Source organism: Anastrepha ludens, chromosome 6, assembly GCF_028408465.1.
Source record: "Anastrepha ludens isolate Willacy chromosome 6, idAnaLude1.1, whole genome shotgun sequence".
In the NCBI taxonomy this organism is placed as follows: domain Eukaryota; kingdom Metazoa; phylum Arthropoda; class Insecta; order Diptera; family Tephritidae; genus Anastrepha; species Anastrepha ludens.
The window spans coordinates 47,255,644-47,279,962 of NC_071502.1; the positions used below are offsets into that span (position 1 = coordinate 47,255,644).

The 24,319-nt window shown below is 37.0% G+C and overlaps 1 protein-coding gene across 1 annotated transcript; it reads left to right on the forward strand.

Moving 5' to 3' along the window:
- Window positions 1–19,773: 19,773 nt before the first annotated feature.
- LOC128867042 (uncharacterized) lies at window positions 19,774–20,379 on the forward strand. The gene is made up of 3 exons (XM_054108133.1): window positions 19,774–19,851; window positions 19,969–20,142; window positions 20,224–20,379. The coding sequence occupies exons 1-3, from the start codon at window positions 19,774–19,776 to the stop codon at window positions 20,377–20,379; spliced, it is 408 nt and encodes a 135-aa protein (XP_053964108.1).
- Window positions 20,380–24,319: the final 3,940 nt, after the last annotated feature.

Below are 24,319 nucleotides of genomic sequence, written 5' to 3' on the forward strand. Positions count from 1 at the left end.
TTTGATAATAAAATTTTATCATTTGAACGTGCTGTTCAATCGTGTAACTTGCCATGATGATTTGGCATAAACAACTGAATAATATACAAAAAATTTGACAGATGTCACCAAAACAAAATGGCAGCCACAGGGCGCCAAAATCGACCCGCGCCAATTGAAAACCCTTTTATAAAGTTTTTCTTATACAATGAAATATTTTTTTTATAAAATCTAAAGAAAAAAGTTTACCATGAAAAATATTGTGAATATTGTATCTAAAAGGATAAAATGACTTATGTAATTATACGAGCACTAGTATACACCCCAGTAGCGCACTTACTTTGAGAAGTAAACGAGATTTCAAATTCTATTAGGCTTGATTTTTCTATGTCCAAAAACGTGTTTTTTAAATGAACCAACTCAGTATTATTTTAACAGTTTCCGTAAAATGTTTTAATCTAGATTATCGATTTAGTCAGCCAGAACTTTTGAAGTTTATTGACTTTTCCAATGTAACAAACACACAAACTCAAAAATATATGAAAGTCCTTAGTAAAAGTGTGAACTCCTGTTTTCTGTTAAAAGGTAGCACCTGCGATAATAAGCGGATAATAAGTAGAATATAACGAATGTAGATATTATATATATGCCCTACACTAAATGAAAAAAGGAGGGAAAGTGTAAGTTAAGACCTTAAACATATTCACATATATGTACATATATTCATATATTAGGATGTATCGCAACGTGTTTCAAAGTAAGAATTTGTTGCCGACTGTTTCTCAAATTTTTTCTTCAAGTTTTACCACCCTTAATGCAATTTTCAATGCTTTGTGGAACTAACAAGTTTCCGAATTTTTCGGCAGGGAAGAAACCATACAAATGGACCTCGTTCGAATGTTTCACAGCTTTTTGGGAGCAGTCTGACTCTTTTTTCTTTTATTTAAGCTCTTTTATGATTTTTTGTGGTAATGAATATATGTATATTTCAATTTGGTCCAGTCGCGATCGACATTCTGCTATGTCCAGGTCAAATGTTTTCTGGCCAAGCCTTCTCTCCGTAAGGGTTTGTGGATTGTTCTCAGATGTTTTACATTGCTTCAGGTAACTGGTTGCAAATAATGCTCATAGGTAATATTCCTTTTTAGGTATTTTTCATGCATTATGATGCCGATATTTATGAGATCAATCCGTCTTTAATACACAAGGAAAAAGGAAATCTCCTACAGAGAAACTTCACATCTGTTTTCAGAGTAGAAATGATGGTAAAAAGCATATATGAAGAGAGTAAGTAAGTCCTCAATGTCTGGCATAAACCAAAATATTGTCCATTTAAGGCATACCCTATTGTACAATTATACAACCTATGTGTTTGTGAAAAAGCATGCGTAAAGCCATTTATTTCTAATTCGCCTTTCTAAATGGAGCGCAAATACTGCCGTCAGCGACTCATTGGCACGCGAGGAATATGGCTTCCGTGTATTTGTTGTGAGGGAAATTATTAGCGCATGCACGTACACAAAGAATAATGGATAGGAAGGGTACGTGACGAGGAGAAAAATCACTTTTAAATAGTTCCAGAAATAAATATACATACATATTATATTTATGCAAAAAAGCAGATCCGTACGCTAATAGAAAAGCCTCTTCAAATAGATACTCGTATGAATGTTAAAGTATAAAATAAGGAAAAAACTTGGATTACAAAGAAGAAGAATTCATGAGTATATAAGTTAGGTAACAAGAAACTGAGTCTAAAAATCACTTATATTAAATTTTAAAATTTTTGCCACCAAATAGCAAAATACTATATTTTGAATGGCCAAATAAATAACTTGTATGACCTTAAAGTGCATGCCCGTATATCACTTTAAGTAGACTAATAAATTTGAATAGTATAAAAATAAATAAAATGTTCATCACGATAAGGAGAAATGGAAAAATTATGCGCAACAATGCGGCTGATATGAAAGTAACAACTGAAGTAGTAGAAGCCAGTCTGAAAAGCAAAGCAGCATTTAACCACCTGCTGAGCGGTGTAATAACGCATGAAGTGGACCCCATATGTGTACTATGTACATGTGTTTGTAAGGACACAACGACTTACACTTTTTCATAAAAAACAACAACAGATTTAGTCCCAAGTATGCAACCTAAAAATGGCCTAACCATATAAATGACCTACAGTTAGTTAGTGGGGCGAAAATTAATTAAAATATAATGAGCGTTACACACGCTCACAGAAGGGTAGCGTCAGAATGGTGGTACGAGGGTGACTTCAAACTTCTTTTTTCACATTTTGTAAGTATTTAAGTATAAGTAAATAAATACAATAAAATCAAGCTGTAAAAAATTGTGAAAATTAATTATAATTAGTAATTGTAATGGTAATTACATTTGTAATTTTAACTGTAGATGAAAATATTGTTGCAATAGGTATAGTATTTATAATCGCAGTTGTAATTGAGATTTTAAATGTCATTATAATTGTAATTATAGTTGTAAATGTAAACGTAATTGCGCATTATGTAATGTAAAGGTAATTATAATTGTAATTAAACATGTAATTATATTATAATTTTGATTATTATTCTACTTGTAATGCAATTATGTAGTTGTAATTGTAATTTTAATTATACAGTCGAACTTCTCTACAGTGAACTTCCATATAATGAAGCTCTCCTTATAATGAACTGGTTTCGAAGACACTGCTTTTTCGTTCTACTTTCGGTGTATTTTTGTCTCCTTATAATGAATTTCTATATAGTGAAGTTTTCTATATAATGAACAAATTTTACAGCTGGAAATTCAAGCGTCCTAAGTTTTTGTCTTCATATAGTGAATTTTTTCAAAAGTTTTCTGTTGCAAAAAATTACAGTTAGATGTGGAAATTAAAACAGAAAGAGCTGAGCTATTACAGTTTTATTCCGTGATTGAAGTTAAAATGATGCATCGAAGCAGCATTTCGCTTGAAAAAAAGTTATTAATGATTAACAAAGTTAATGAAGGAAAGAAAAAAAAAAGATATTGCCAATGAATTCGGAGTTCTTCCCAGCACTTTATCAAATATTTTAAAAAATAAGGAAGTGATTTTAAAAAATGCGGAGGATGTGGCAGTAAATACCAAACGCAAAAGACTTCGACCTTGTCATTTTGAGGATATTGACGAAGCAATGCTGAAATGGTTACTCGTTGCACGTGGTAAGAATCTCCCTTTATCTGGACCATTATTGAAGCAAAAGGCCAAAGATTTTGCGGAAGCACTAGGACACCACGAATTTGAGGCAAGTACAGGTTGGTTAGACAAGTTCAAAAGTCGGCATGGCGTTATTCAAAAGACATTATGTGGGGAAAGTGCTGACACCAACATAGAAAACCGTGATGAATGGGTGACGAACGTCTTACCGAAATTAATTGAAAATTACAACATTAACGACATTTTTAATGCCGACGAGACTGCTTTGTTTTTCAAATGCTTGCTAACTAAAACACTGGCATTCAAAAATGAAAAATGCTTTGGTGGGAAGCAAAGCAAGGAGAGAATAACTGTCCTGGTGGGAAGCAATATGACTGGATCAGAAAAGCTAAAATTGCTGGTAATCGGAAAGGCCAAAAATCCGAGGTACTTCAAGGGAATGAAATCTTTAGGTGTCGATTATGAGTTTAACAAAAAAGCATGGATGACCAGTGAGATTTTTACGAAATGGATTGTAAAACTCGACAAAAAATTGTGTGATCAAAACAGAAAGGTGTTGTTTTTTGTTGATAACTGCACTGCCCACCCTAAAGATGTAAGAGACAAGTTGAGAAACATTCATCTCGCTTATTTTCCTCCCAACATGACTTCGTTACTGCAACCAATGGACCAAGGCATTATCTACAACATGAAACAACATTACAGAAAACGAATTTTAACGAATATATTGACTCAAGTGGATGAGGGAAATTCTGTTATGGCCATAGACTTGCTGCAAGCAGTTCGAAATCTTAGCAATATATGGAATGTCTATGTTAAACCGGAAACAGTTGCCAACTGTTTTAAAAAGGCTGGATTTTCAAAAGATGTTATGCAGATTCCATTTGAGCATTGGGATGAAGAGGACCTTCTTTTAATATCGGATTAGGCCGCTTTACAGTCTTCATTTAAAAAAGTAGCAAATATCGAAGTATCGTTTGATGACTACGTAAATGTTGATAATGGTGTGCAGACTTGGGACAAACCATCCGAAGAAGATATTCTCAACAGCATTTTTGAAAGTCGCGGAGTTCCAGCTGAACCTGGTAAGCATTTATCTTTTTATAGTCAAACAAAAATTTAATATGTAAATATTATTTCAGATAACGATGAACACGATTTGACCGTTGAAGAATTGGCAGAAACTGAGGAGGCATTACCTACGTTGATACAAGCTGCTTCATCCATTAGCGTAATTAGAGCCTTTGTGGAAATGAGGAATGACGTGCCGATTAATGTTTTCAACTCTCTACATGATTTGGAAGCTTTTATTGAAAATGAAAAATGGAAGACTGTAATTCAAACCAAACTCACTGATTATTTTAAATAAAATTACATAAAAAATCAATGTTTCTTTATAATGAAGTTTCTATATAGTGAAGTGATTTTCAGGTCCCGTGCGAATTCACTATATGGAAGTTCGACTGTAATTATAAATGTAATTCTAATTATATCTATAATAGTACTCTAATTGCAATAGTAATTGTAACTGTTTTTGTGATTGTAGCTGTAATGTTAATTATAATTGTAATTATATGTAAGTGTAAATGTAAATGCAGTTATAATTATGATTGTGACTATAATTGTAATTATAATTGAAATACAGATCGGATTTGTAATTATAATTGTAATTGTTATGAGGAATTGTAATTGAACTAAATGTAATTAGAAAGTTATGTAATTATTATTTTACTTGTAATTATATTTATAATAATATTCTAATTATAATCGTAATTGTAACTGTTGTTGGGATCGTAACAGTATTTATAATGGTAATGTAGTATAAATGTAATTATAAATTATAATTATGTGTAATTGTAAATGTAGATGCACTTGTAATTGGAATTGTAATTGTAATTATAATTCTAAATGTAGTTGCAGTTGTAACTGGAATTGTAGTTGTAATTATACCTAATTACAATTAAGGGGTTACATGGGTTTCGTGGGACAAAAAAGGACTATTTTCAAAATATTTTTTTCTATGTAAAAAATTATTTATTTAATTGAAACTTTTTTCTGTCTTCATTACATACAAATACATATTTAAAGAATAATTTCTGAAATTTTCAAAAAAAAAAATTAAAACTCCTCCATTGTGACGTCGTTTCCGGTGACTCCTCGAAAAAAAGGTGCGTCCGCGTTGTCAGCATAACTCCTGACAGGCTCATCAAAAATGAAAAAACAAAAATAAGTGTTTAAGTTAAGACCATAAGCTCGTGCTTGAACGAAAGAAAGAAAAAAAAGTAAAAATTGGAATTTTGGCAGACATTTTTGCAAAAAAATGAAAATTTCGATAAAATTTGCTTGAAATTTTGTTTTTTTTAAATAGTTGTAATTGAAAAAAAACAAAATCCGTCGTTCAAGCACGAGTTAATTGTATTTAAAACACCTGTGTAAAATTTCATCACTATCGGTTGAGTAGTTTTCGAGAACATTTGACAACCGACTTTGAAAACATGGTTCCGAGAAAAACGCGTTTAAAGTTTGAGTAACAATAAAAGTGGCTCGCAGCGCACACCTTCCCAAGGCTGTATCTCCGAAACTTTTATTCGGATTGTCTTAAAAATTTAGGATAATATTCCTGAGATGTTGTAGAAATTAATAAGCCAAAAAAAATAAATCGATTTTTTGAACCAACGAAACCAACGAAACCCATGTAACCCCTTAATTGCACAGTTTGCCTTTTGATGCTAGTCAGCAAAATCACTAAGAATGCACAGTACTTGCAGACTAATGCACTACTTGTTAAGTTATTTCGTTAGCTATAGGGTTGCCTAAAAATGTATATGTAAAAACATATTGTGTGCTTAGCCGGCTTTAGGCCAAATTATAGTTATTTATAATTGACCGTATACACCAAACTAATTACATACACAAACGAGATACGGTGGTCGTTCGCTACGGTTTACCAAAATTCGGTCACTTAAACGCGACTAATGAACACGAATTTAATAGTATTTTTTCGGCTCTTCTCATTTAAGTGAACATTTTTGTAACGAATCAGGTGAACTGAAGCGACCATAAGAAGGTTTGCTTAAAGCTGCTGAAAACTTGGTGAGATTAGTGCTTTCAAGTATTCATACCTATATGGATATAACGCGCCAATAAATCGCATATGAAACGCATTTACCAAGCAAATTTAATATTTATTTAGTTTTCCATTTTTATATTTTTCGTACATAGCTTTTTTCTTTTGCTCATTTTTTATTACTTCTATTTAGTTTCCTCACAACTATTTTCTTTATCGAAAATACTTCAGTGCAAAGGCGAACTCTTGTTTTATTAACAAGTTGCTAAGTAGTTGACGAATAAAAGCACTTTTTTAAGAAAAAAATGTAACTTAAACGTGACTATTGTAAATGATACATTTCAGTGTCTAAATTTTTATTTTATCTGTAGAAATTTCTTCAAGCCATATAACAACACAAACACTTTAAAATGCAAAATTGACTCCATGCAGCGAACACTCCACATAATATCTTTATTTTGGTCTTCCCTTAAAATACCTTCAAATGCACACATACCCATGTATACACTTAGATTTTTTAAGTGAATGATTTTATGTCTTTCAATATAGCAAACGGCTTATCACATACGCCCTCTCCCATCCATTCACAAGACGAATCCATACATTTTTACACCCACATAGACAACCTGCAAATCCTACCTCTGTGTGCCTACTACTCTACTACTCCCTTAGTGCTTGGCATACACATGCCCACACATATGGGTATGTGTATGCGTATGTACGCGATTTAAGTCCTCTTCTCCTAAGGATTGCCATTGTTTGCCCCTCCCTTGCCAACCAATATAACTGTTTGTGTTCGATTGTTTTTATGGGCTTACATTTAAAAATAAAATAGGCAGAGATTTAGCAATAATACGTACTTGAGGTGGGGATAGAAAGAAACACAGAGAAGGCAGCAAACATAAAAATCTGACGCTAAGAAAAGAATATCTATAGAAAAAAGGGTCTAGAAAAACTCTACATCTAAATAAACGTTGATAAGAAGAAAATGCAAGGGGACGCAATAGTCTCATTCCAGTTTTGGTGGCATTAGTACTTTGGTTTTTTATACAAAACAAAAAGAAATTATTGCAGCAATGTTACTTTTCAGCGTTTGTTTCAATCGCCCTTGTTTCATGTATTTTCTTATTTGGTTTTTTACTTACACCCAAACATTTATATATTTGTGTGAGTGAGGCTTTCAAAGTTTCTTTGCTTTGGATATATGTAACTTAGAAAACCCTAGCTCATTTAAGTTTTTAACAAGTCGCTTTAAGGAAAAATATGTCCACACGTATACGCAAGGAATACTTAGCTTTTGTTAAAAGAAGAATAACCAAAGTGAGTGGAAATAGTACTCTAACACTCCGCTCTGAAAATAGTGCAATGTATTCATTGTTGCAAACATAGTTCTTCAGGCTGTTAAACACCTTTTTAGAGTGCACTTAAGCAAGCGTTGAAGTACTGCATTGAACAGTTGGAGGTGAAAATTACTTAACACTTTTGTAAGGCTTGTTGGCAGAATACGAGGGGTGCCTTTTATTTATTTTATTTATATTTTTAGGATTTCGCAACCCTGGTGTTGCAATCTGGCAACTGACAGCTGTATCGCAAAGTTTGACATTTTTTGGCTTTTACGTACTCAGAACGTTTTGAAATACCAGCGCTATTTGTGTTGTTTACAGTAACTTAAAAGACTCATCTCGGTCCAAAAATGGAATTAAATCGTGAACACACATTTTCGTGCGATTATTTTTTACAACTTTCGACGTGGATTAACTCAGCAACATTGCATGAATGAACTTAATTCATTTTTTGGCGATAAAGCTCCATCAAGGACCAGTGTTTATCGATGGTATGGTGAATTCAGTCGTGGTCGTGGTTCAAGACGAATTTCGTGAAGGTCGTCAAAAATCAGTTGTTGTTCCGAAAACCATTGATGCTGTGCGCGAACTGATATTGCAAGATCGTCATGTGACCTATCGTGAGATTGAGACAATCTTAGGCGTTAGTGGGACCAGCATTCATTCAATATTGCATAAACATTTGACTGTCAAAAAAATTTGTTCGCGTTGGATCCCACACAATTTGTCAATCGCTCAAAAACAGACTCGTGCCGATTGGTTGAAGGAAATGCTCAAAAAATACGATCGCGGGGCTTCGAAACACGTCTATGACATCGTGACAGGTGATGAATCATGGATTTACGCGTATGAGCCCGAAAGTAAACAGCAGTCGACTGTATGGGTGTTTCAAGATGAGCCAAATCCAACAAAAGTTGTTCGCGCACGAAGCACTTCCAAGCAAATGGTCGCCTGTTTTTTCGGAAAAACTGAACATGTCGCAACCGTACCACTAGAACAGCGCTGAACAGTAAATTCTGAGTCGTACACAACCATTTGTTTGCCAGTTGTCTTCCAAGAAATTAGGAAAAACAATCGCCAAAGACGGATCACTCTTCACCAGGACAATGCGAGCTTTTCGGCTCAAACAACTGCATTTTTGAGCACCCAAAACATCGAATTAATGGGTCATCCGCCGTATAATCCTGACTTGGCACCGAATGACTTCTTTTTATTCCCGTACGTAAAAAACAAACTAAGTGGTCAACATTTTTCAACACCTGAAGAAGCGGTTGCGGCATTCAGAATGCATGTTTTGGAGGTACCTCATTCAGAGTGGCAAAAGTGCTTCGACAATTGGTTCAAACGCATGCAAAATTGTATAGACCTTCATGGAGAATATTTTGAAAAACAATAAAGTGATTTTCGATGATTAAAATTTGTTTTTGTTCTCTAATCCCGACATATAAAAGGCACCCCTCGTATTATCGTCACATAGTAGAGCTGAATAAAAGGAGATTGAATACAGATGCAAACTAAATGTTTGACGGACGCTGGACGAGAGAAGTTAAAAGAAAAAATATATTGTAAACTGAGTCTACTCCTCTTTTGATAATTTGAAAGAAGTTCCAAAATTTTAAAACTAACCAGCACCTTTCTTTTCATGGACTTCTTGTAACACAACTGCTGATATTTCTCTTTTTGCAACTAAAATAGTTTGGAAGAATGTGCCTGCGGTCCTGCCTTTCCAGGGCGGAAGTACAGTTCTGCAGCGCTCGTTCTGCATATTCCAATTATCTTAAGAATAAAACCAATTAGAAGGTATATTAAGAATGCAGGGATGCTCGTTGTGCCCTTACTAGAACAAGGCAGTAACAGTATTAGTGGCGCAAACTTTCGACGACGTGCTAGCTTCGACAAAAGCCATACTGGTATACCGGCAAAACTATCTCATGAAAAGCGTTGCCATTAGGCAATAATTTGTGATAATTTCCCTGACTTGCTTGACGAAGCACAACACGCTCGAAGTAGTTATATAAGATGGTAAGTTATTTTCTAGCCGACTTTAGACTAGAAGGAGTTATATTTTTGCGTCATTCACCCAGCGGACTACATATACCTCACAGAAATAAGTATACGCGCAAGGGTATTTTCATATGAAAAACTATAAAGAAGCAGGAGAAAGGTTCAACCAATAATTTTAATATATATTTAGGAAAAATTGGAATGAAAAATTATACAATAAAAATACAACTTAACTAAACTTATTGAATTAAAAAAGAAATTAAAATAACTTCATATGAAATAAGTATATGTGTATTGGCCTTTCTTTGCACTTTTTTTCAACGTTTCTATAACTTTCGATTTTCTAATAATTAATATGTTTTCCATTTTGAGAAAGGACATCATTTATACGTTTAGGCATAGAGTCTGTCAATTTTTGAAGAGTGAAATCACCTATCTTATCCCACTCTTCCACTAAAGCACCTTTCAGATCTTTGATTGTCTCAAACTGCCGACCATTTTTATAAATACGGGCCGGCAATATTTCCCAGAGCTCCTCAATTTTGTTTAAATCGGGACTTAGTACTGGCCAATCCAGAACTGAAATTTTTCTTGCCGATAGGAAGGCCCTAGTTAAACGAGCCGTATGGATTGAGGCGTTGTTTGGCTGGAAAACCCTGTCGTCTCCGTATATGTTTCCCGCAAACTCAATGAAAACATCGTCTAATATTTCAACACATAATTCTGCGTTTGTTCTTGTCGGAATAAAACAAATTGGAGACTTTCAACCATGTCCGAAAACGGCCCAAATCATCAAAGACCCACCACTGTAGTTCCGCTTATGGCGCGTTTGCCATGGTTGCCTAAGGTCCCGCCAATATTTCTGGCAACTATCTGGACCATCTAAGTTGAACTTTTTTTCGTCCGAAAATACAACGTTTCGGAACTCCTTAGTCCAATATTATATTTTCTGGCAAATGCCAAACAAGCCTTAATGTGGCGTGCTAATAGTCTTGGTACTGGCTTCCGCAAACAATATTTAAGTGTTCCGTCCTCGAACAAATTTGATGTATGTATTTGTCTATCGGTGACCTTAAGACATAAAACGACGAATTTCTCGTTCATCTGCTATCGATGTTAGCTGGCCTGCCGCTTCATTTGAGTTGACCATATGCTTCTGGATTTTTAAGGAAGTTGCTGATGGTATTCCTATGCCGATTTACTTTAGCAGTAAATTCGTGAATACTTTTGCCACTTTCGCTTAGACGACGCTCTTCACCGGATAAATGGCTTCCACGTGGCGTTCTACAGATTAACCCATCAATAATTAAATTATTCTTTGTTCAGAAGAAGTAATCTATTTTACTTACATTTTTCTTTATGATATCAAAGCAAATAATACACAATTTTTTGATAACTTGCTCTCTATGCTTGCCAAATCAATACTGATCTCTGATTGCACATTAGGGCGGGTCGATTTAAAAATCGCTCATTGCTCTGTGAAAATCGTATTCTAGGGATCAAAATAAGAAACTTTGCCGAAGGAAACATACCTCTAAAACGAATTCTGATGTCCCCCAATTTGGGTCGAACGAAAAAATCCCACTTAGACCCATTTAGAGTGCTACGCACGAAGCACTCCCAAGCAAATGGTCGCCTGTTTTTTTGGAAAAACTGAACATGCCGCAACCGTAGAAATTAGGAAAACCAATCGCCAAAGACGGATCACTCTTCACCAGGACAATGCGAGCTCTTCGGCTCAAACAACTGCATTTTTGAGCACCCAAAACATCGAATTAATGGGTCATCCGCCGTATAGTCCTGACTTGGCACCGAATGACTTCTTTTTATTCCCGTACGTAAAAAACAAACTAAGTGGTCAACATTTTTCAACACCTGAAGAAGCGGTTGCGGCATTCAGAATGCATGTTTTGGAGACCCATTTAGAGTGCTCCAAGCGAATCCAAATGTATGACCGACCCCCACTAACTTTGGACATCCGATCCACCCATGCCATTGACACACCCCCTGGGACTCCCCTGGGGGGTTCCCCATACAATCATTTCAAAATATCCCATTTTTGGCCTTTACATGAGAAAAGAAACTAAAAAGTTCGACCCAAATTGGGGGCATCAGAATTCGTTTTAGAGGGACGGTTCCTTCGGCAAAGTTTCTTACTTTGATCCCTAGAATATGATTTTCACAGAACAATGGGCGATTTTTTTTGCCTCCACACAAATCGACCAGCCTATTGCACATATACTATATGTACTTATTTCATATGAAAACCAAATCTCACAACACAAATTTGTAATAACGGTACTAAGAATAATGACTAAACAAGAACTTTGCAAGCGAATAGCTAAATTGGACTGCAAATACAGACTTTGGCATACCAAACAAACATGTACCGTTACTATCAAGAAAGATATAGATATAAAAAACTTTGCACATGTACTTATTTCTGTGAGCTACAATATATAAATGCATATGAGGTTTGAATAATCAGTTCTCAACAATTTCAGCTACTACTACTTGTGAACTTAATAAAAAAATACTATTTTATTCTGACAAAGCATTGAAAAGAGTTTACGGAGCTTGAATCGTATTTAGCCCTATTTCTCACGAACTCCCAACCATTTTCCCCTTTTTTTTACACGTTTACATAAGTTTGTCGCATGCATATCCGAGACATCCTCTAAATAGCCTGCGCAGTGACCATCTTTAACTTCACTGCGCAACAACGAAATTTGATTTTAAGCGCGCAATTTTAACTTACGGTGAAAACTTAAAACTCAAAGGAGTGATTTCTGAAGATTATACTCTTTCGGCCTTATAAATTTTACATGACCGTTATTTTATTAACTCTGCCAATAATATATTTCGTACTTTCGAACTACACTGATCTTATTTCTTTAATAAACCATTAGTTACAACTTTTATTTCGGGAATTAATTTAAAATTTTCTCTTATCTATCAAATAATTGAAATCTTATATTAACCACAGCTCGCAGTACGTTATAAGCGTACCATTTTGTGATGAAAGTGAATATACCTTTGCCAAATGTTAGCACTTTGCCCACCGCTTTGCCATCGAATGGATAGTGATCAAGAAGCAAATCGTGCTAGACGAAAAAAAAAATTATAAATTAGTTAATTTGAAAACATTAGAAATCAATAGAGTATTTAAACTATGCCTACTCACATCATATGGACAGCTGTGATTCATATTGCTGTACCGATCAAATCCGAAAACACGGTAGACAATTTTGGACAAGAAACTCCGACGTTTGTTAAGAAAAAAGTTACACCAATCGCCTTTGTATTCGAGCACAGGTTGACGATCCTCATAACCGCGCTTCACAACGCTGCTTAAAAGCTTTAAAGTAGAGAATTTTGTTTACTCCTAGCCCTCGTACATTTATTATTTATTACTAACAGCCCTCGTACATTTTCAACAATAATTTTTAATAATTTCTCCTGAGGATTTATAAGGATTTACATAATATTGATTGAGAAACTTACCGTTGCATTATTTATTGGCCCTAGGTCCATTGCAATCGCTACGGTCACTTCATAAACGTCTCCCCTCACGTGCTCCATTTTGCATTGTGTGAAATTTACATTCTTCGGCTGCATAGATTCGCAGGTCATCTCAAGCAATTTGACTATATTGTCCTAGAATATTAATGAATTTTGTATTTTATTAACTGTCGAATAAAAGAAAATAATCGAACATGGAAAACTAACATTTTTCACAACTCTCAATTGCAATGCAGCAAAGTAGATGAAAATTATTTTAAAATTTTTGCGTAGCTTAAACATTTCAGAGTAAATTCCAATAAACCAATTTTTGTAATTTTTTTAATAGTCAATGTTGAACTTCTGACTATTAAATGTATAAATTGTATTCTTCGCTAGGCAAGATAAATAATTATTTGGTTGCATATGCTTGCGTGACACTAGCAATGAATTTTTAATAATTTGTATGTAATTTCTCTATTTGCAATGGCAGCCACTGTAGAAAAGTGGGTCCGTGCGTAGTTATTATTCGGTTGGATAGAATGGCAAACCACTGAACAATTAAATTTGGTTTCATTAAACAAGATTAAGTGGTTTTTTAGACACTACTACCTAACCCCATATGAACTTCACACTTAGTTTTATTCAGGTACCCACAGTTTCCCTTAAAAATCTGCTGAAATGTCTACGCGTAGGTAAGCAAAATTATTCAATTTGATTATAACATAAGGTGTATATTAAACGCTTGAACTCGTAATTGTTTCTGCCAATTTTAGAACCACACGCTCTCCCAAGGTTCTATCAGTAACTTCAGTTTCCCGTCCACTATATACAATATGTGTCATAAACATACCTGATTTCTGCATCGCATCTTGTCCAAAGTTTGATTACGCTTTTGACAGGTTTCAGGGAGAGATATTGTTTCAGACTGGACCTCCCTTTCAATTTCGTCATTGACTCATCAATGGATTGAAATGTGCTGTCAGTTCTCGCTTTCAAAAATGTATATTTCAAGCAGAATAAAACTTCTTCAATGTAATACGTTTTTGATGCAGCTGGAGGTTTTTCGGGATCACAGAAATACAATTTTGATACCAGTAGCATAAAACCATCTCGGAAAATGCATTCTGATATTGCTGCGTTCCGGAAGGATTTGTTGCGAGAGCAATACTGATGCATTCGTGGTACACGATTAAATGACATTATCAATGAACAACCCAGAATCATTTTTACTTCTCACCTTTGCATTATTGAGCTTCTGTAGACGCATATTTGTATAATTACTTATCTGCATTATGAGACTCTTTGGAAAGAGTTTATAAAAACAATCAAGCTTGGTCGAACCTCTGGTTAGGTTAACCATTATAATTGTCTTGTCCTCTTGAGGCAGTGACATTTTTGAGGAAAAATTATCAATACCGCCGTGCCAAATAAACTTACTATTGCTTATTGTTTGTGCAGGAGCTGTGTGAGTGAAATTTACTTCTTCAGAGTTGTTACCACCATCTACATTTTCATGCATCTGGATATCTTCATAATCTGAAGAATCCGTGATATGTACTTCAGAAGATGTGGAGGCATCAGCGCCTTTATAAACTGTGTCAATGCTATCGTCACTGCCGTGGTAAGTATACACCTCGATATCAGATGAATTATCCAGCTCGTCCTCAATTTCTTCGTTAGTCAGTGTTCGATTCATCCTAAAATTCGCCCGTCAACTGTGGCCGACTCTAAATGCTAAACGCACAGAATCTCTGCTTAGCCAAAATAAACACACTCTTAGCACATTGATCTCAGTCATACGGGGGAACTGCCTAATAGGTAGACACGCCCAAAGGATGGGTGTGCAAACACATGACTTCTGTAGAAGTTGTCTAGACGAGGACGAGGAACAGACAATCTCGCACCTATTGTGCCACTGCACTGCTCTATCCAGACGCAGGTTTACTATTCTGGGTAGACAATTTTTTAATGAGTTAGAAGACCTCAGTTTAGTATACCTCAGTTCAGTATAGAAATCAGATATATTTTAAAATTTTTGAAAAGCACACATTGGTTTTAGGGGAGATAGGACAAGCTCCCCACGCGGCATCACAATGGGCTGTGAGCCTGAGTGTGTCCCACAGGACAACCGCTTCAACCTAACCTAACCTAAATGTGACATGCAATTTACCTTTTCCTTTCGTAATAAGAAACATAAATTTTTTTTTCCTAAAACACGTAGAAAAAACTAAAAATATTGCTTACACGTGTATGCACGAAGAACACTCTTACACTTATGGTAGTAGCCCGGTGTGACGGGTTCAAAAAATCGATTTTTTTCACATTTTTCGGAAGAAAAACATCTTAAAAATATACTATAAAAATTTCACACAGAAATTTTAATTATTTTTAAAGTTATAGCTAAAATAAGAGAGTGCGCCGTAGTGTGTATGAAAGCGTGTGACACGCCAGCAGCAGCTGTTGTCGAAACTTTAAACGCGTTTTTCCCAAAACCATGTTTTCAAAATTTCGAGGAATAACTGACTCAAAACTATTCAACCGATTTGACTAATGATTTAACTCGTTATTCTGGACACACATATCTAGATCCCGGATCTTTAAACTGTTTAATTTCTTAATAATAATTTTTTTTTTTTTTTGTCGGGACAACTAGCAAGTCCAGCACTCAGACATTAATTGAGTCCATTGTACTACACTTGGATTCCCTTTTAATTTTCTTTAAATCTACCCGATCTCCGAAGAAATCTGAGTAGATCTTGTGGTGCCAAGGAGCCAAGATGGTCACTTCTTAACACAACAGTGCCAAAGACCTCAAACCTGATTCGAGCGAAGGCGGGGCAGACACACAGGAAGTGGTCCGCCGTCTCTTCCTCCTCTTCACAGGCTGGGCAGAGTACACTGTCTGAGATGCCCAACCTTTCCATGTGCTTTGCCCACAGAAAGTGGCCCGTCATCAGTCCAACCAGCCGTCTACACTCCCCTCTGCCTAATGACGAAGAAGGGTTTGCGACAGTCGATCGGACATGACAGGTAACATCAGTTTTGTCCATCTGCAGCCTCTCTCAGCCTGCCAAGCTCGCTTGTGGATGGTAGTTACCCATTTGCTAACCGCGGCCATGATGGCCGCAGAAGGGAGTGGCAAAACGGGCTCTGGGCCAAAGAAGTTGGCCTCAGAGCCCATCTTAGCTAAGGAGTCAGAGGTCTCGTTACCCGCGATACCCACGTGTCCCGGTACCCATGTTAGCATCAGGCTATTATGTCTACCGACATAGTTCAGCCTGGATTTACAGGACTTCACTACCCCTGATGTGGTTGGAGGGCTGTCTAAGGCCATAAGCGCAGCTTGGCTGTCGCTGCAGACACATATAGATCTGCCTCTCCATCGTTTTTCCACAACAAAGTTCATCGCTTCTTGAACTGCATACACCTCCGCTTGAAACATAGATGCATGCATTCCAAGAGCAAAGTGCAGTTTTGTCCCGCTGGATTCCACGTAGACCCCAGAGCCGGAGCCATGCTCGGTCCTGGAGCCATCCGTAAAAATGCGAAAACAGTGTTTGCCGGGCTCATTTTTTGAGTCTCCCCACAACTGACCCTCTGGTAACACTACACTGTATCTCTTTTCAAGTACAACCCTTGATGGCATGGAGTCAAGGGGCATGGAGAGAATCGTTGGATCGATGCCCATGCCTTCTCTGTGTTCCAATGCCGGACAAGGGCCGTACCAGTTCCCACTGTGTTTCAGTATGCAGATGGCCTTCAAGGCCTCTCCTTGGATGAAAGCATCAAGTGGTGGTAAACCAATCAGAGCATCTAGTGCCGGGCCTGAAGTAGTCGGAAAAGCTCCGGTGCAACAGATGGCCACAGTGCGTTGTAGTCTCGATAAGGTCCTCCTGACTCCCACTAGAGAGAGTCTGCTCATCCAGACCTCTGCTGCATAGGTGATAATGGGTCTTATCATAGCCGTGTAGATCCATAGGACCTTGCTAGGAGAGAGACCCCACGTTTTCCCAAAGACACCTTTGCACTGCCAGAAAGCTGTCAGTGCTTTGGATGCCTTTGTTTCAACGTGTGATTTCCATAGGAGCTTACTATCGAGGATTACTCCAAGATATTTAATTTCCTTGGATAGCTGGATTGTGACTCCTTTTAGCTTTGGCAGAGCGAGTCCATCAAGCTTCCTCCTTCTGGTAAAGAGGACAATACCAGTCTTGGCGGGATTTGCCGATAGCCCGTTCGCACAGCACCAAGTGTCAATCCGATCCAGAGTTTTCTGCACTTTCCTGCAGATGTTCATAAGCGATGGGCCTGTTACCAAACAAGCAACATCGTCCGCATATGCTTGTGCGTAGACTCCCGACTCGTTTAAGGTGGTGAGTAGAGGATCGATTACCATGCACCAGAGCAATGGAGACAGCACACCGCCTTGGGGGCAGCCTCTATTAACCCCAGATGACACCAGCAGATCTTCCTCTGCTCGCACCGAAACGATTCTTTGGGCCAGCATCGAACGAATCCAATTTACTAGCACCCGGTCTACGCCGTGCCTACTGGCAGAGTTACACATACTATCAAAAGTGGCATTATCAAACGCCCCCTCTATGTCTAAAAAGATGCCCATAGCGTAGTCCCTCCTGTCGATGGCCAGCTCTAACCTAGCTACAAGGTTTTGCAGTGCCGACTCTTAATAATAAACTATTAAATTTGAACAATTTATGAAGAAAAAAATTAAATTTTGAGAACAAGTCCGCTATTTTGTTTTTGTTTTTTATTTTTATGTATATTTTAGGTTCGGGACCTGCAGAATAATAATCTCTTTGAATTTTTTATTTCAGATGACTTTGGAAGGCTGTGTGCTTCCCCGAACCAGCTCATCTTTTTTTTAAGAACTCCACTTTAACGTCAAAAATTTTAAACAAATTAATATAAAATTAACTTTAAAAATTTTTTTATATACACTTCAAAACACCACTAAAAACATGTAAACACTTTAAAATGATCGCATTTTATTTTCTTTTTAAAAAAGGTTAATCAAAAAACGTCGAAATTTCGGTCGTTACACCGGACCACTACCTTATGACCATATATCCAGTACAAATTAGTTAGGTTATGTTAACCGAAGCACGTGTTGTGAAGTGCTGACACAAACTACGGTTTACTCCCATCCCAGTGCTTTTAAAGCGAATATTTTTCGCTCCACTAATTTTTGAACATTCTCTGGGACTTATATATCCCCGCAGTATTGAAAGGGTTAATCACCTTTACACTGACTTGAAAACGCTAACAAGTGCGCCTGCTATATTGGGTTGCTTTTAAATTACAAAAATACATTTAAGGGGAGAAACCGGTTTAGGAGGCCAACATTTTGGTGTTTTTCGAGAATTTTTTGAACAAAGAAGGAATAATCAGAAATTGTTTAAGTTTAGAGGATATTTTCTTTATATTTTTAGGTACACTTTTAAATTTTTTTGAAGCTATTTTCGCGGGAGATAGTGGCGTTAGAGCGTGCTGCCCATGGACGATCGTCATCCGAGTGTCTTGCTGGAGGGAATTCCTGAAGTTGCAATTTTTCTCTGGAATCAACAGCAATTTTTTTTTTATTAACAACATATTTCCTAAGAATATGAACCTAATTGTGGTAAAAAATATTGAAAATAGCATGCTTTTGAGGCGCTTGAACACAAAGTAGTTTTTTTATAATATATTTTTTCATCTAATTTTGCTTAAAAAACCATATTTTAAATAATAATATAATCCCAAAATTAGGTTCATAGCTTAGAATTGAACAAAGAAAAAATCCCGAAAAATTTTAGAACAAGTGGTCGATAACATTTTAAGTTAGAATGCCCACCAGTTGAAAAAAGTACTCCCGAGAAAAACATCGTTCAACTAACGCGCGCTACGGTGCGGAACCGACAAGCAGTCCCTTAAGTGCTCATAGAAACGGGAATCATGCGAATTTCGCTTTAAAATTTTTACCAAATATTCTTGAGAAGTTATACTAATGATTTATGTAATAAAAAAAATCGAGTTTTTAATCGATCTAAACCAGTTTCCCCCCTTAAACTTGACACTGTGGAGAACCTAGGAAGAACTTTCATTAGAAATCTGCTTCTGGCAAAAACGTTCTTAATACCAATGTTACTTAATTGTTGTGAACTGTATGCCGCCTGTGATAGTCTATGCCATAGTAAGTTTAATGTCCTTCAATATTGCGAGGCACGATTATTCATTCATTGCAGTAATGATCAAATAAAACAATTAAGCAAACTTGACTCAAATTCATGTACTAAAAAAAATTTTAATTATTTTTAAACACAAATTATTAAAAAAATCATTTGTTGGGGCTCGTAGACTTATTAGCCTAAATAACAATTTAACGAGCATTTTGCCTAGTAAAAAATAAAACTCATACAGTTAGTAGTCAAAAGTCATACAAACTGGTTCATTGAAAATTACTCTAAAATGTTCAAACAATGTAAAAATTGTATAATAATTTTCATCTACTTCGCTGTATTGCAGTTGAAATCTGCTCAAAATGTTAGTTACCAGTATTTTATTGTATTGGAAAGGTTAAAAAAAAATAAACTCATTTAATTTTTAAGGAAAAAATTGTCAAATTGCTTGAAGTTACCTGCAAATCAATGCGGCCGCAGTATTTCAACTATACAGAATGTAAAATGGAGCATGTGAGTCGAGACGTTTATGAAGTGACCATATCGAGTGCACTGTACCAAAAGCCGGCAAATAATATAACGGTGAGTTTCTCAATCAATATTAAATCCTCGAAAATTAGAAAAGGAAAAAATTATTCAAGACAATCGTCGAAAATGTATAAGGGCTGTTACGAGTAAATAACATTCTCTACATTAAAGCTTATATGCAGCGTTGTGATGAGTGGCTATGAGAATCGTCCACCTATGGTACAACACACAGTCGATTGGTGTGCCTTTTTTCATAGTAAACGTCGGAATTTCTTGGCAAAACTGGCTTATAGTATTATGGGGCTCGAACGGTACAGTAATATAAATCACAGCTGTCCATATGATGTGAGTAGGCATAGTTTAAATATTCTATTGATTTCGAATGTTTTCAAATTAACTAATTTATAAATTTTTTTTTTCGTCTAGCACGATTTGCTTGTTGATCACTATCCATTCGATGGCAAAGCGGTTGGCAAAGTGCTGCCATTTGGCAATGGTATATTCACCTTCATCACAAAATGGTACTTTAATAATATATTCAATGGTGAGATTAAAATACGTTTTCAAGCATTTGAAAGATAAGCAAAAGTTTTAATTAATCATTCTCGAACAAAAAAACTGTCACCATTTGTTTAATAAAATACCTAAAAAGTTATAAAAACTATTCTTCGGGCTGAAATCTATAAAGACAACCTTATTTGAGTACGGAAACCTCTCATATGAAAATATGGTGACCATTTTAAAACCAGAGCATTAGCCAAATATTTTGACCCATATCCCTAAAATAGCAATAGAAAACCGGTCAAACAAGAAAAAAATTTCATTTCAGCTTATTTATCTGTCAGTGCAGAGGATTCCGGCGAGCCCGAAAAAACAATTGGTAAGACGAGGAATGTCATGCTGCCGCCGAAAGAAAGGATGCTGCCTATAGAGCCACGCTGCGATCGGGCGCAACGCGAGCCATGTGGGATCGCTACAGAGAGCTGAAAAAGGAAGAGAGACGTATTATCCGACAGAAGAAACGAGAGGCCGAAATACGTGAGTGCGAGGAGCTTGAGATGCTGGCCAATAGGAACAACGCCCGAAAATTTTACCAGAAAGTTCGGCGGCTTACAGAAGGTTTTAAGACCGGGGCGTTTTACTGTAAGAACAAAGACTGTGATCTGGTGACTGACGTACAGAGCAATCTTAAAATATGGAGGGAACACTTCTCGAACCTGTTAAACAGTGACAGCTGCGCATGTCACAGAGAATGTGAAGATCCCGATACCCCAATCGTTGACGACGGAATTATCGATCCGTTACCCGACCATGACGAGGTGAGAATAGCAATATCACGGCTAAAGAACAACAAAGCCGCGGGCGCCGACGGACTGCCGGCTGAGCTATTCAAACATGGCGGCGAGGAGCTGGTAAGGTGCATGCATCAGCTCCTATGCAAAATATGGTCGGATGAAAGCATGCCTGCCGATTGGAATTTAAGTGTGCTCTGCCCAATCCATAAGAAGGGCGATCCTGCAATTTGTGCCAATTACCGCGGGATTAGTCTTCTAAATATCGCCTATAAGGTTCTAGCGAGCGTATTGTGTGAAAGGCTGAAGCCCACCGTCAACCAACTGATTGGACCTTATCAGTGTGGCTTCAGACCTGGCAAGTCTACCATCGACCAAATATTCACAATACGCCAAATCTTGGAAAAGACCCATGAAAGGAGAACCGACACACACCATCTTTTCGTCGACTTCAAAGCTGCATTCGACAGTACGGAAAGGAGTTACCTGTATGCCGCGATGTCTGAATTTGGTATCCCCGCAAAACTAATACGGCTATGTAAGATGACGTTGCTCAACACCAGCAGCGCCGTCAGAATTGGGAAGGACCTCTCCGAGCCGTTTGATACCAAACGAGGTTTCAGACAGGGTGACTTGCTGTCGTGTGACTTCTTTAACCTGATGTTGGAGAGCATCGTACGAGCCGCAGAACTTAATCGCTCAGGCACAATATTTTATAAGAGCGTACAATTGTTGGCGTATGCCGATGATATTGATATCATCGGCCTTAACAACCGCGCTGTTAGTTCTGCCTTCTCCAAACTGGATAAAGAGGCAAAGCGAATGGGTTTGGTGGTGAACGAGGACAAAACGAAGTACCTCCTGTCTTCAAACAAACAGTCGGCGCACTCGCGTATCGGCACTCACGTCACTGTAGACAGTTATAATTTCGAGGTTGTAAAAGACTTCGTTTATTTAGGAACCAGCATTAACACCGATAACAATGTCAGCCTTGAAATCCAACGTAGAATCTCTCTTGCCAACAAGTGCTACTTTGGACTAAGTAGGCAACTGAGCAGTAAAGTCCTCTCTCGACGAACAAAACTAACACTCTGCAAGACTCTCATCATGCCCGTCCTAACGTATGGCGCAGAAGCTTGGACGATGACAACATCCGATGAAGCGACGCTTGGAGTGTTCGAGAGAAAGATTCTGCGTAAGATTTTTGGACCTTTGCACGTTGGCAACGGCGAATATCGCAGGCGATGGAACGATGAGCTGTATGAGCTTTACGGCGACATAGACATATCGCAGCGAATAAAGATGCAGCGGCTTCGTTGGCTGGGTCATGTCGTCCGAATGGATACAAACGCTCCGGCTTTGAAAGTATTCGATGCGGTACCAGCTGGTGGTAGCAGAGGAAGAGGAAGACCTCCTCTGCGTTGGAAAGATCAGGTGGAGAAGGACTTGGCTTCACTTGGTGTGCCCAATTGGCGCCGGTTAGCACGAGAAAGAAACGACTGGCGCGCTTTGTTAAGCTCGGCCAAAATCGCGTAAGCGGTTATCGCGCCAATTAAGAAGAAGAAGAATAGTGAGAATTTCATATTATATATATGTATATAGTATAATTGGCGCGTTCACCCTTTTTGGGTGTTTGGCCGAGCTCCTCCTCCTATTTGTGGTGTACATCTTAATGCTGTTCCACAAATGGAGGGACCTACAGTTTCAAGCCGACTCCGAACGACAGATATTTTTATGACCCAAACCATTCGTAGAGAATTTAATACACCATTCAAAAGTTTTCTTGCGAACTATACCAATATCGAATCATATTTTTTGTCACTCGAATTGTGGTTCGCAGCCACTGAAGTTGCATAAGATGCTAACAAACACAGGCTCTTCATGCCACAGCTATCCGCAAAACAAACAAATGGAATTGAAACTTTGTAAACAGCCAACAACGACGAGCCCTACGTTTCCTCCCTGACGTGCCGTTAGGTGATCTAGTGATCTACAGTGCTTCTAGACCTGTGGGACTCACGTTTACCAACACACGCTCAAGTTGCAGTCAACGCATCAAGGAGCGATGCTAGAATGCAACAGATATTGCTCTGTTGACGAAACGTTTTGAGTTTAGGATAGAGCAACGACCAGGAAGCCATAGCCGAGACCGACAACGATATCAACATAGCACCCACTAAGAGGTTACTTACACAAATGGGTTATTTCCATTAACTCGAATGCGCAAAACGCCTTAGGTTAGGTTATATGGTTACATCACGAAAGCAATGAATATCAATAAATTTTCTATTAAAATGTTTGATACGTCATGCGCGTTTGGTTGTTGGATTTAAGAGTGCACTATGGGCCAGAAGACCAAAAAATTTGGCCAAAAGTCATTGAAAGATTTTTCAAAATGCAATATAGTATCATCATATAGATAAGTGAAATTAGTTATTTTGTAAATTTTATAAGTTTTAATGAAATATTTAAGCGTGTATAATAAGTTAATATAAGTGTAAGGCTTAAATGATCACCATATAGCTATTGTTCTAAACTGTCACTGTTTTACTGAAATGTAGTATTTGTCATTAATTATATTGCATTTTCTCATTAGTTGCAATCATGTAGTATGTGAAAATAGTCAATAGCTGAAAAAATAAATCTGATGCTAGAAATATTGAGAATAATTGTGAAAAATTTTGTTTTTTTTTACTACTTGTTAATACGCCGATTGAGCCTTGCGCAAAACTCCAGAAGCTATTAACTATTTCTTTACATTAACGACTTCAGTAGTTCATGTGTAACAAGCTAAAGGTGCGGTTTGCTGCGGTTTTTCATTTTCTTTTTAAAAAAAATGAAGTTTTACTGATCTATGCGCGAGTTGACTGTATATCAATCATTTGCCAATAGGGTGTAAAAAGTTAACCAAGTATTAGGCATACAAGTCACACAATTTTAACTTATTTAATTCATAATGACTTCATTGAAGAAAAAAGAGGTTCTTCAAATTATGTTAGGTAATAATGACATGAATATAACCGTTGATTCAATTTTAACTAAAATTGGTATCAATAAATCAGATGTAGGTTGTAAAGGATTGGAACGCTTGAAAAATGCTTTAAATAGTTTAAAGTCAAAAAGAAATGCAAAATATCAGCATTGCAGTAGGAAAATAGCTGTCTTTGAGTCACAAAATTCAGAGTGGTTAGATTCCGAATTTACTATTCCTGACTTAGACCTCACAGCTA